Source organism: Sturnira hondurensis, unplaced genomic scaffold (genome assembly GCF_014824575.4).
Source record: "Sturnira hondurensis isolate 20B ecotype Veracruz unplaced genomic scaffold, ASM1482457v3 Scaffold0006413, whole genome shotgun sequence".
Taxonomy (NCBI): Eukaryota; Metazoa; Chordata; class Mammalia; order Chiroptera; family Phyllostomidae; genus Sturnira; species Sturnira hondurensis.
The window spans coordinates 58,494,607-58,507,011 of NW_028079044.1; the positions used below are offsets into that span (position 1 = coordinate 58,494,607).

At 37.6% G+C, this 12,405-nt stretch overlaps 1 protein-coding gene across 3 annotated transcripts in view; it reads right to left on the minus strand.

Annotated features, from left to right (window-relative positions):
* Positions 1-231: 231 nt before the first annotated feature.
* Positions 232-12,405, minus strand: part of ROCK2 (Rho associated coiled-coil containing protein kinase 2) — a 107,479-nt gene continuing 95,305 nt past the window's right edge. The window contains exons 31-34 of one of the 3 annotated variants that reach the window (XM_037048723.1): positions 11,720-11,981; positions 11,422-11,635; positions 4,755-4,864; positions 232-3,444 (exon numbers count right to left, since the gene is read on the minus strand). In XM_037048723.1, coding sequence (XP_036904618.1) covers positions 4,768-4,864; positions 11,422-11,635; positions 11,720-11,981 — 573 coding nt within the window. In that variant the 3' untranslated portion in view covers positions 232-3,444; positions 4,755-4,767. Of the gene's footprint in view, positions 3,445-4,754; positions 4,865-10,289; positions 10,620-11,421; positions 11,636-11,719; positions 11,982-12,405 lie in introns of those variants that run through there. The other 2 variants (XM_037048726.1, XM_037048724.1) reach the window with 2 other exon arrangements.

The following is a 12,405-nucleotide window of genomic DNA, read 5'->3' on the forward strand; positions in this document are numbered from 1 at the left end:
TAACCTACGCCACGACTTGGGCATAACCCTTCTATACCCGTCTTTTAGAGAAGGCAAACTTTGGGGGTAAATTTTAGCATCCCAGGAATATTTCACAGGAAAAGTATGGAAATGCTTGTGTCTTAATTATTTATTTATTCTCGATATAAAAAGCAGGCATAATATACAATTACATTACTACAAAGATGCAAGAGTCAAAAAAATCAGGGGATACGATTTTTGTTCAAAGGGGACAGCTGATCAAACATTTATGATCATCTAACCATGCAGTTCATAACTTATTACAATTTCAAACAAAACTCACTGTGGGGAAGGGGACCAAGGAGAGGACCCCAGCATCACAGTCAGCACTGTCACACAGAGCTGACTGTCCAAAGTGCTTTACAGCTCAGCCTCAGTGGCTTCACACGGAGGGACACAGAAGCCTGATTCCAGGGCGGGCGGCGGGGGGCGGGGGGTCAGTAGCAGTGAGTGTCAACACAGACGTGACTTGCTCTCATGGGATTTTTAAAAACATGTTTCTCAAAGCATGTTTCAACAAGGTAATATAGTGTCTGCTTTACCACCAGAATTCTAGGAACAGATGAACAGCAGCATAACTCCTTACATTTTGTGGTTTGGCAACCCAGAGCATTTCTCCTTCAGGATCTACGGACGAACTGATACAGAGGTGATCCTTCAGAGCCAGGTTCCTGAAGCTCCAGCGTAGGTTAGTTTCAATGACACTAACCTAGAGTTTAAGTTTATTGGTATACTTATCCTTTAGCTACAGCATTTTAGAAGTTCAGAGATCTTTTAAAAATTCTTGCTTCTAGAAAGCAATTTGAAAAAATTAATACTTTTCAAAGACTCACTATACACTAATTTCAACAGTAAATACAAGTTTCCTTCTACTTCTGTCTCACTATCCCCACAAAAGTACAAAAATCCAACTAAGAAAACCCCAGTACTCACTACTTCTCAATTCTCAACAGGAGGTATTTAAGGCTGTAGGAGACTCAGGTGTGAGGAAATACGCACCTTTTACACTTGTATCTACCTCGGATGCTTTGGAGCCTCAAGAAAAAAAGAGCTGGCACAAAATCTGGTTGTTAATCCAAGTCAATGTCACATTTAATGAGTGCCGGGAAGAGGACACTGGGGTAGGTGCACACATCATTCGTGTACGTGCGTGAAACCAGCAACAGGGTAAAAAGCACATTCTTACCCGAGATCAGAATCTTTATTAAGCACATTTCCATTAGTTGGACAGACAGTCTTATAAATCCTTATGTCAAACCATGTAAGTGAAGAATCTCCATGGGAGAGATTTTTTTTTCACCCCTTAGAATACCTTCCCCTCCCCAAGTCACTTCAATATTCCCTGTACAGTTGCATCACACCATGATTCTCCATATTCTCTAATATATACAGCATTCAAAATTTTAAACGTTTGTCATTTTTACTCAAATATTTCAATTACTCATGTGTAAACTTCAAATTATTTCACCTTAATAAAGTTTATTAAAAATATATATATACTCTCCAATTCAGAATAATATGATAGAACCTCCCATAGTGTAACAAAATCTTTATATAAAATATTAATTCAGTCTCCTTTTAACAAGTCTAATGAATGGAAATATTTATTCTATATAAATTTTATATATTTTTCATTTTTAAATCTTACTTTAAAAAATATCTGTGCCCCCAAACCAGAACTGCAGAACACGCCTGCCAGGGCGCCGCCTACGGCGCGCACGTCCACTCCCAGTACAGACAGCGCGCGCACGCGCAGACCGGGCCAGGAGAGGAAGACAACTCAGTTTCAGGACACTGGTAGACCAAAGGCCATTCTTCAGTTTCCACAACAGTATATGTAACTGGGGACCTAACTCTTTAAATATCTCCACACTGACCTCAAAGGGAATCTGTGAGAAATGTCCACGCTCCTTCACTGAAATATTAAATGACGTATTTCATACCAAACTGTGCATGTGCTGCGCGTACACAAAGACTGATAGAAGGCTACATAATTTTTTACCTGATGCTTATCACTGATGCGCACTGTCTCAATACAAGACAAGCACTTTTGTGGGATGGTGAGAAACACAGCGGGAATGGTCCTGCATAAACTGTAACAGCATTTAAAAAATAAAAAGCAAGTGGCCTTTGAGGCCACTTCTTCCCAATCACCAGTTTTCATAACCCAATACTGAAATATTGCCATACACAATTGTGTGTTTAAGGGATCACATTTAAATATTTAAAATATATCTAGAGTATGTTTTAGTTTTCTTTACATTTGAGATAAATTTTGAATGTTGAGTGTGAAATGTAAAAATAGTCACAAATGTTATTACCAGAGATAAAAACACATCTAGGGTGGTCAGCAAATTCCAAGCATTTCAGAGTCACCTGCTAACACTGAGATCTGTAAAAAGGGTTGAAAGAATAACAGACATACATAGAAGATATATTAGTTCTAATACTATCCATTATTGTTTCTATCACCAATATTTTTAAAAAACTCTGTTATACAATCAAAACAGGCTGACGTTGGTAACTATTACATGTAAAAATAGTGCACTAGTTTCTTATGCAAAGCAAATTTGCATCCTAAGAGCTGGTAAACACTTGTTTTTCTTTTTGTGTAATACAGAAAAGGGCTAAGACTTTGGAAAAAATTAAATTAAGGCATTCAAAATGGATAAAGTTGCCTATCATGAAGCATTAGGAAACTGATATAATTAAGCTCAAAGTTTCTGTTACAGTAACATGAACATGCAGCTCTGACAGGTGCACGCAGATGAGTGATGGAAAACCCAACAGTATGGCTTCATACAAGTGCATAGTTGCAACTGCAGTTAAGTAATGACATCTGATCAATGTGTATAAAAAAATAAAGTGGGAAGTTTACAAAACCCTCTCTCGGTATCACAGTACTCTCTCTATGTGCGTGTGTGCACACACATGTACACACACATACACACACAGTATAATGGTCACTTCTTACTGATGCAGTCTGTATCACTGTAGTGAAATCCATTCCCAGATTCTTCTGATAAATACGCTGGTGAAATCTCTCTGATGAAGCTGGAAAAATGATTTCTTTAACTCTTCTTTAGCTCTTCTCAATCCTTTTGTGCAATGTAGTGTGAGTGTCTGCCAAGAGAGCTTAATGGAACGAGTTTGGAAGAGTTGTGTATGATACTCTTACTCTACCAACCAATCACTATTGGTTCAACCTGATGCTCCAAAGAAGCCCCAAAAAACTCTCCAAGATTTACAATGTATATTGCAGGAATAAAGGGAATATATATGTATACGTATATGCATATGTATATATGTCTCTCAGGAAAATATAGCTTTTTCATAAATTCTGGGCCATCATGTTTCAGTCTTGTTTTAACTGGAAGAATATGATCACCTCGAATAACAACTGCATTCATAGAAGGCAGTTAGCTGCAAAGAAAGGAAAAATAAAGTTAGCCCAGATAGTGCAATAATTTAAGAGACGGTTAAGTTCTTTGAAAAGGCATTCCACGTACATCCTTAAGCTCTAAGTCTTCCAGTTACTTTAACATCTAAATCATGCACAAATCACGTTTACTGTGTCCCTTTTCTAATTTCTAGGCACATGCAATTACATTCTTTCTCACATTTTCCCATACTGGCTACAAACACAGCACACAATTTTAACCGTGGTAACTAACTGTCAGAGTTAGACACCATGTCACCAAAGTAGCTCGCATGAACCTAAGTTTGACTTGGAGCTGAATTGCCAGCTGCCTCATGTAACTGACAGAACAGCAGACTTATGGAGCACATTCTACTTGACTATTTGCCCCTTAAAATGTATCTAATTTTAAGGAATTTGATTCCTTTAAGGAATTTTAAGGAGTCAAATATAAGGAATGTTCATGGGAACATACATGTTGTTATAGTAAATATATATAAAAATACTCCATATCCTCGTTATAAACACATCCCCAATATTACATGACTCAAGTATGTTTTGCAATGTGCTTGCTTAGGTTAAGACAGGTCTTAGTTTAAATCCATTCCATGCAAAAAGTTTAACTCATAAGGTTCAATTTTCATTAAATCTACTCCAGCCACTATTAACCAAATTATTTTACATTGTCTAAAAGCACAAGAGCTTTCACAGCATATCACTGGCATTCTTCAACAAGAGAAACATTAAATTTCCAAAAAGCAAACATTTCACAGCATCACAAAGAAAAACCAGATCAGAAACAACTATTCCACAGCACTTACTAAACGTCACAAAGTTTTGATGGTTTCAACACTTGCAAGTTAGAAAGAAACAAAGAGGAGGGAGGAGAGAAGGATGGAGAGAAGGATGGGGGGAGAAGGGGATCCCATGCTATGTTCACAAACTAACACGGCTGTCGGAACTTAAAAACATTGTAAATTTTACTTCTCAGAACATGGTTTCTTTGGAACGAACAGAAAATACCACTATTAGCGCCTTTTGTTATTTCTACATGTTTCATTCCTAAGATAAAAAATTGTATAATTCCAATTGTATTGAAAAATATATAGCCAATAAAGAATCTGAACATAGCATTTCACTTTTATACTTAACAAAAAATTTCAGTTAGAAACTTCTGAAAACTACTTTTCAAATACATACTATTAAAAACAACTTAATAAAATTTCAAAATCAGAAAAAATAATGAAACCCAAGTGCAAACCACATGCGCTACTTGGAAGTACTAAAATAACTCATTTTTCACTTTTTCATTTACCCCATTTATTTCTTCAGAAATCAAAAACGTCATCATCACCATCATCACCATCACCACCATCAACATCATCAAATGACCAATCCCAGTCTTTAAATGCCAAATCAAGCAATCTGCAATAGGAGGTTCGCAAATTTATACTGTAACACTCTTTAGAAATGGCAGTTTAATATGCTACAATCTCAAAACCACACTTTGTGCTATAAACATGTTAACTTCCCCTCTGCCAATAATAACATGATTAAGATGGAAGTACACAGGAAAATCTTCTTTCTCTTTTTATATAAATGCATACGCTCATGATGGCCAGGTACGCTCTCCAGAATACCTGAGAACTGAAGACAAAGACAGTATTTGGGATAAGACACAATCTCCTCTCCAGCAGTCCCAGATGAAGATACAACCATACTGATGCCCAGTTCAACCTGAGACCTATGAGAGCTCACCATCTCTCAACATTTCCTTCACAGAAGTGCCCAGATTGTCCACTCACACTCTCTAGAGCAGTATCACATGCCCTAGAGTAAAAGGGAAACCATTAAGAACATAGTTTTCTCCACTCTGGCAGGACCCTACTTGCTCAATGGGTCACCCACAGTTATGCATTCATGACATGGAAAACTAGGGACAAGGGAAAACCAGGTGGATAAGCAGCACTAGCAAGTTATCTTGGCTAAATAAAATGGACTTAGAGCAGTAGTATATGAAGTCTTTCCAGTCCAATCCCATAATCTAACTGCAATTATCTTTATTTAAAAAAACAGAAGTAACCTTTTCAAGGTTTGATAACTGTGCTGCTCATGAATCAACTATGCCAAGGAACTCACGTAGCCCCTAAAGTGTCACCTGTGGTAACTGCCACTGGTTCTTAAATTTTAGGGTAAAAGATTTTCCTGCTGATATTTGTAATGTGTACTCCCAGGCCATACCCCAAGAGATTCTGATATAACTGGACTGAAAGGCAAATATTTGCAATTTATTTTTTAAAAGATTGTACTTACTTATTTTTAGAGAGAGAGGAAGGGAAGGAAAAAGAGAGGGAGAGAAACATCAGTGTGTGGTTGCCTCTCGCACGCCCCCTACTGGGGACCTGGCCCACAACCCAGGCAGGTGCCGAGTGGGAATCAAACTGGCAACCCTTTGGTCTGTAGGCCAGCACTCAATCCACTGAAACACACCAGCCAAGGCTGCGTTTTCAATATAAACCCTGAGATAAATTCTGATGCAGATGGCTGACTCTGAGAATCACTGACAGGCGAGGTTGATGGATGATCAGCCTAATTTAAAAGTAAACCAACACAGGCCCTGGCTGGTATAGCTCAGTGGATTGAGAATGGGCCTGTGAAGCAAAGGGTCACCAATTCCATTCCCAGTCATGGCACACACCTGGGTTGCAGGCTAGGTCCCCAGTAGGGGACACGAGAGGCAACCACACACTGATGTTTCTCTCCCGCCCTTTCTCCTTCCCTTCCTCTCTCTCTAAAAATAAATAAATAAATAAAATATTTTTTTAAAAAGGAAACCAACACAAATTACTCTATTCCAAAATGTGCTAAATGCAGAGCAATTATTTGAGAAATTATATAAGCTCATATAATTATTTATTCACTTAGTATGTATCACAACCTAGTATATACTCACTTTTATAGGCTTACACATAAAGTAACTTTTAGCTATGGTTTGTCTCAACTCTCCTGCTTAAGAGATTGAGATCAGTAGGCCTTCCTGAGTGTTCAAGCCCCGATTTCAGTACACTTCATGAAAAATCTGCATTTCGATTCCTTCCAAAACCCTTGAAGTGTGTACCTTTCAGATTTTAAGTCTAATCACTAAGTTCTTAGAGCCGTGCACGACAAGACTTCCCTTAAAGCCTCTCCTTCACCCCCTTCCAGTCTTCTATTTCTTGTTATTTTAACTTAAGAAACCTTTCTGTGACTTGGTTTCTTCCGCTGTCAGTTCTTTAGACCAGGATCTCCCCAAGTACAAACGTACCGATCTCTTGCGGAAAGACTTCAATTTGAAGAACAAACTAAAAACTCCTATGGCATAACGCACACGACCCCTTTCAAGCTGGCTCAGTGCTCTCTCCCACTGTCAGCCCCCACCACTCCAGTCTCCCTGACCCAATAAAACACTGCAAACACACACATCATTCTGACAGCCTAAACCCTCCACACATCACATCTTGCCTGGAAGTATCTTTTCCAGGAAAATTACTAGTACTCCATTGTTTTGACACCTTTCTTGATGTCTCCAGGCAGAATTCTCCATACTTTTCCTTTGCTAGTCCATAACACTTGTGAATCTACTGTAAACAACATTTTGAACAATACTGTAATTATCTGTTCAACTATCTCCTCCGTTTAATTAGTTAATCACTTCAGGTCTATGAAACTTATTGCCAAACACTGCTTCAGAACAGGTCCATTTAATTTTGAGTTTAATTAGCAGAATACAAGAGTACCCATTTCTTTACATCTTGCCAATGCTAAATTTCTTAGCCTATACCAGCTTGGCAGGTAAAAATAATTTTAACATTATAGTTTTAATTTAATTTTAATTTCTTTGCTTAATAATCAGGTTGATCACTTTGTATTTATGGCAGTACCTGCATATTCCTCACTAATTTTATGCTGGAAAGAGGCAATCTCCTTTTTTTTAATGATTTCTTTGAAAACTCTCTATATAAAGATGGTATATTGCAAATATATGGTGTTTTTAAAATTTACAAGGCTTTAGTTTTTGGTTAGTCAATCTTCAACTTTATTTTCTTCCTTTGTTTTTATTCTTAGGGAGTTCATTTCCAATCCAAGATCAGACACATATTTTCTTTTACTTCGTTTATGAACTTTTTGACACTTCAAGTCATATATAACCTTATTAGTTTTTCCCAAATTGTTAATTTTCTGATATTTAGAAATGGAAAAGAACAAAGATAAGGTAATGATGGCATAATAGCTCCCTCCAATCGTAGTTCAAACTGTGTTGGCAATGCCTTATTTCTTAAAACTCAATAAATGAGAATTTTTTGCATGTTTGTATTATACTCTTCTATGTGACTTAAATATTGCATTTAAAATAAAAGCTCTTTAAAAGAAAAATAATTAAAGAGACACGGCCCTCAGCAGAGATCAGTATTTTGTGTCTGTCATTGCAACACATTAAGGTTTTCCCAAACTGTCCTCATCAAAAGTCAGCACTCTGTTCATAAATTTCCTAACTTTCTGATATAGTATTTTAATTTCAATTCAAAATCGCCAAGAAAACATTTCTCTAGAATAGCATTTCCACACATTTTATAACTTGTCAATCTGTTTGTCTTTGCACAACTGTGAGGCCGTGGAGTGTTAGGTACAGGAGAGAATGCCAAGGACCGAACTAGACCGTGGCTCTGCACTCGGGCTCCACAGCCGGGCAGCAGTGTGGCCCCGGGCGCACACTGTGTCTACAACTCAGTCTTGTTGTCTGTTAGGTGGGAATTAATGCTAAATCACAGGGTGGTTGTAAGGGTAATTTAGTACAGTTAAAGTGTCTGGCATATATACTACACCCTCAAAAACGTTAATAATAACAATAATAATAGCTAACACTTATTTAACTATCACTTTAAAACAATTTACCACAGAAAAAGGGTAAGTGGCACAGAGAGTTAATGGGAGAATCAGAACCAGGGATGCCACACAAGTCAAAGGGGAAAATGTAATGGTGTAACTGCTAGCAAAGCAGACATTGAGAAAAAGTTTAAAAAAAGAGAGAAGGTCTATGTATGGGTATTCTGTTACAGCATTTATATCACATCATATATATTATACATATACATATACTATATATATGTATAATATATATGATATCTATTTGTTTTTAAGAAGACCCCATGTTAATTAGTTAAACTAAAGCTAGACTGATTGAGTCCTAAGAGTAATGTTAAGTAAACACAAATAAATAGCTGGATATTAAGTTACTGCTGATACAGACCTGAAATTCGGGTCCTAAATTTCCTTGGATGATCTTTTAACAGCTCCACCCACCTCCCTAAAGGAACGTGTTATAAATGAGCAGAATGCTACCTACGGGAGCCACGCTGCACAGTGCCAGGCTGCTACACAGGACAGACCAGGGCCAGGGAGCGCAGGCCCCAAGCAGTCTCCAAATCAGTGAACACCCGCGGTGACAGGGCGCTCTCTCTCGAGAGCAAGCCGACCCTCCCCACTCTGGGACTTATGGCTACTTGGGAGCTTGCCCCTGCTGAGTTAAAAATGGGCCTCTCTGCTTGGCTCTTGTTCTAACATAACTTCTAAGCAGAAGTACTTTATACTTTAAAAAAATCTTTATTGCTATTTGAAAGGATCGCCCATCCTTTCAAACAATTTCTTCAGAATTCTAAACCCTCTTAGTTTCTTCACTTGCACCATGAGTTACACTTCCAAACCACTAACTAGCCCTCATTCTCCTGTGCACACCCTCTGATCTGTGCCCTTCTTAAACGCAACACTCAAAAAGGAGTGTGTGCAGACTGTGCGGTTACTCAGGGAGACAGACACACATGCAACGGGGTAAACGTGATGGGGGGCGGAGATGTTAAACCCAATGGAAATGCTATTGCAGTGGTGTAATAAAATACAAAATTATATTTTAAATGTACCCATCTTTATATTTAAAACATCAAAGAGTACATTAAATTAAAAAATTTCACAAAAATACTCCATACACTTTATAGTCAGTTTTGCAATTAGTGTTACCTATATGCATAGTTGTGAAAGAAATCCCTATTACTTACTGTTGCTATGCAAAATGTATTTTATTTTTTTTAAATAATCTTATTTTATTTTAAAGATTTTATTTATTTATCTTTAGAGGGGGAGGGCAGGAAAGAGGGAGAGAAATATCAATGTATGGTTGCCTCTGCCGGGGACACACAATGTATCGTGTGTCCCCTGCCAGGAACTGCCCTGCAACCCAGGCGTGTGCCCTGACTGGGAATCGAACCTCGATCATCTGGTTCGCAGGCCCGTGCTCAATCCACTGAGCTACACCAGCCAGGTGCAAAATGTATTTTAAAAAATCAATGAAGAACAATTCGAAGGGCAGGGCCAGAACTAAAGCAGAACAAAAAGTAACAAAAATCAAAAGTACGTGTGCTTTCAGATAGACCATAATGCTGAACTGGGGAAGGAGGGAAGAAGAAGGAACGTGAGTGAACATGAAACAGTCATGCAACTGAATATACGCCTCTCTAGGTCTGAACACTGGTCCATAAACAAATCCTACCTGTTATCACATGTAGTGAAATCATTAACTCGTCAAACAGGACAAAAGAATAAAATATATAAAAAAGACTAGAGTTCTTATAATCCTGAAACTAAACAAATGATTTGCCCCTCTGGAGTCTGAATCAAAAAGAAAGATAATACCAAATACACTCCACAGGAGTATTGAAAAGATCAAATAAGAGAATATACAGTCAAATTATATACAGAAGCACTTCAGAAGCTGTAAAGCACTATATATGGTAAAGAATTAAAACAGTATTTATGCATTAATAGTTCTACAATATTAATAATAGAAATTTAATAAGTTTTAGATGTTTGGTACACGGCACATGAAATGACCTCAAGCATCTCTGAATTCTTTAAGTTTCTTCAGCTTAATTACTATCACATAATCACTAATTTTGTAATATTTTTTAGCATACCTCACACAAAAATTCAATATTTTCACTGCTGTAACACCAATTCTACCTTTGTCATTCTAAATTATTTCCTTGAGATATTAGTTTCAAGAAAAGTTTCATATAAGATGTTTGTGGTTAGAACGAAAAGCTTTCTGAGAATACAGCCAATGCACATCATTATTCACATACTGAAGGCCCTGTGTCAGGGAACAAAAAGGATACCTGCAATTAGACAGCTGATCTAAGTACACACTTCACCCTTTAGCTAAACAAATCTTCCTTTTCACAAATAGCTATATGTATAAACGTTGCAGTATCTAGTAACACCAGAAATGGTTTATTCTGAATGAGTAACTACATTACTATAATGTAGCCACACACAACAGCCCCCCTCAAATATTTCTGTGCATTAATGCTACTCTCTGGACTTGCCCCACATTCCCAACTTCAATTACAAAGACGTCCACTCTACCCATTAGTTACTATCCACATTTTTAAAGGTGATCTATACTGCTCTTAAAATCAAAGACAAATCATTACGTTACACTTAGAAATCTCAGTTAAGAAGCAGGACTTCAGTCATCTGCCCCCCCAGTCATCCCACACAGAAGATGTGAAGAGGCTGCAGCATCAAACAGCGTGTGTGCCCGACACTCAGAGGGCCGTGTGCGCGTTCTGTCCACTAAGTCACTAGGTTAGTCAGTGTGCTCATAATTCTAAAGCATTACGATTACATAGAGAAACGTGACAAAAATGAGTCCTTTGTGTATTTTTGGTTGAGTTTAATATATGTGTGTGATTCAGTAAATAAATTCATATTACATTCATCTAAATCAATGAATAAGACATGCAAGCTTAAATAGTTTCAAACATTTGGTATTCCACAATTAAGTAAAATATCAAGGAAAGGAAAACTGTAATTAGAAAAAAGTACAGTTTAAATGTGAATAGCAACATATTTCTAAACACTGTAATCTTCACCACGCTTTTAGTTATTACCTTGGTTTATTCGGAGCGAGCTGTCGACTTGGCCGTCTGATAGACTGGTTCTGCTGGATCTTCATTGAAGTTCTAGGAGATGACCGTGCAAAAGGGTCTGGAGCTGGAGGCTTTTTAGGTATCTTTTTCACCAACCGACTAACCCATTTTTGCTGTTCTTCTGTAGAATTTGCCAGTATCAACAGATTCTTTGCCGTTGAAATATCATAATACACTATAAAATATTTGAACAAAGTTAATGTGTCTAAAAGGATTCGAACATAAACAGGACTGACAGAGCGAGCAAGCTGCTGCTCACCTTTGCAAGGCGCTATGAGCTCCTCCTTTCTGTCCATGTGGTCCTTGTGGCACTTGATGTGGCAGCGGCGGCACTCTAGCGCGGGGGGGGGCTTGAACATATGCCACAGGGGCTTCATACAAGCCTCGCAGTTGGTTGGGAAGTGATAGAGGGTAGGGATGAATTCGTGTCCCTTATGGCAAATATAATTCGACTTTTCTCCCACTGGCTCCACTGGAAATTCTTGTTCCTTCTTACTCTCCCCTTCATTGGCATACAGAATCTGTAAATACCAAAAAGCACAATGAGTTATTTCTAGACAAAAGTAATTTCATATAACATTCTTATAATATAAATAAAATAAAATTAACCTAAATTATTCAATAAGAAGAAAACAGACCTGACATTCCAATGTTAGTAAGTTCTGTCTCATCATGAGCTTGTTGTATGAGAAAAGTCATAAAACCATCACTTTGGTTCATTTCAAAAGAATCAATCCTGTTCAAATGGTGCCTTCTTTTTTCCTCCATATCTTAACTATGTTTCAGCAGTTTATCAGATTAAGCTAGCAAAATGTAAATTTACACTTCAGGGGTGCTAGAACATTGTTCTGGAAGGGAGTGTTCAAAATAATCACCTGAAGAGATGTGGCAAATTGCATGACTGCTGATAACTGCAAACACAGTTGTAACCGAAAAGATTTGTGT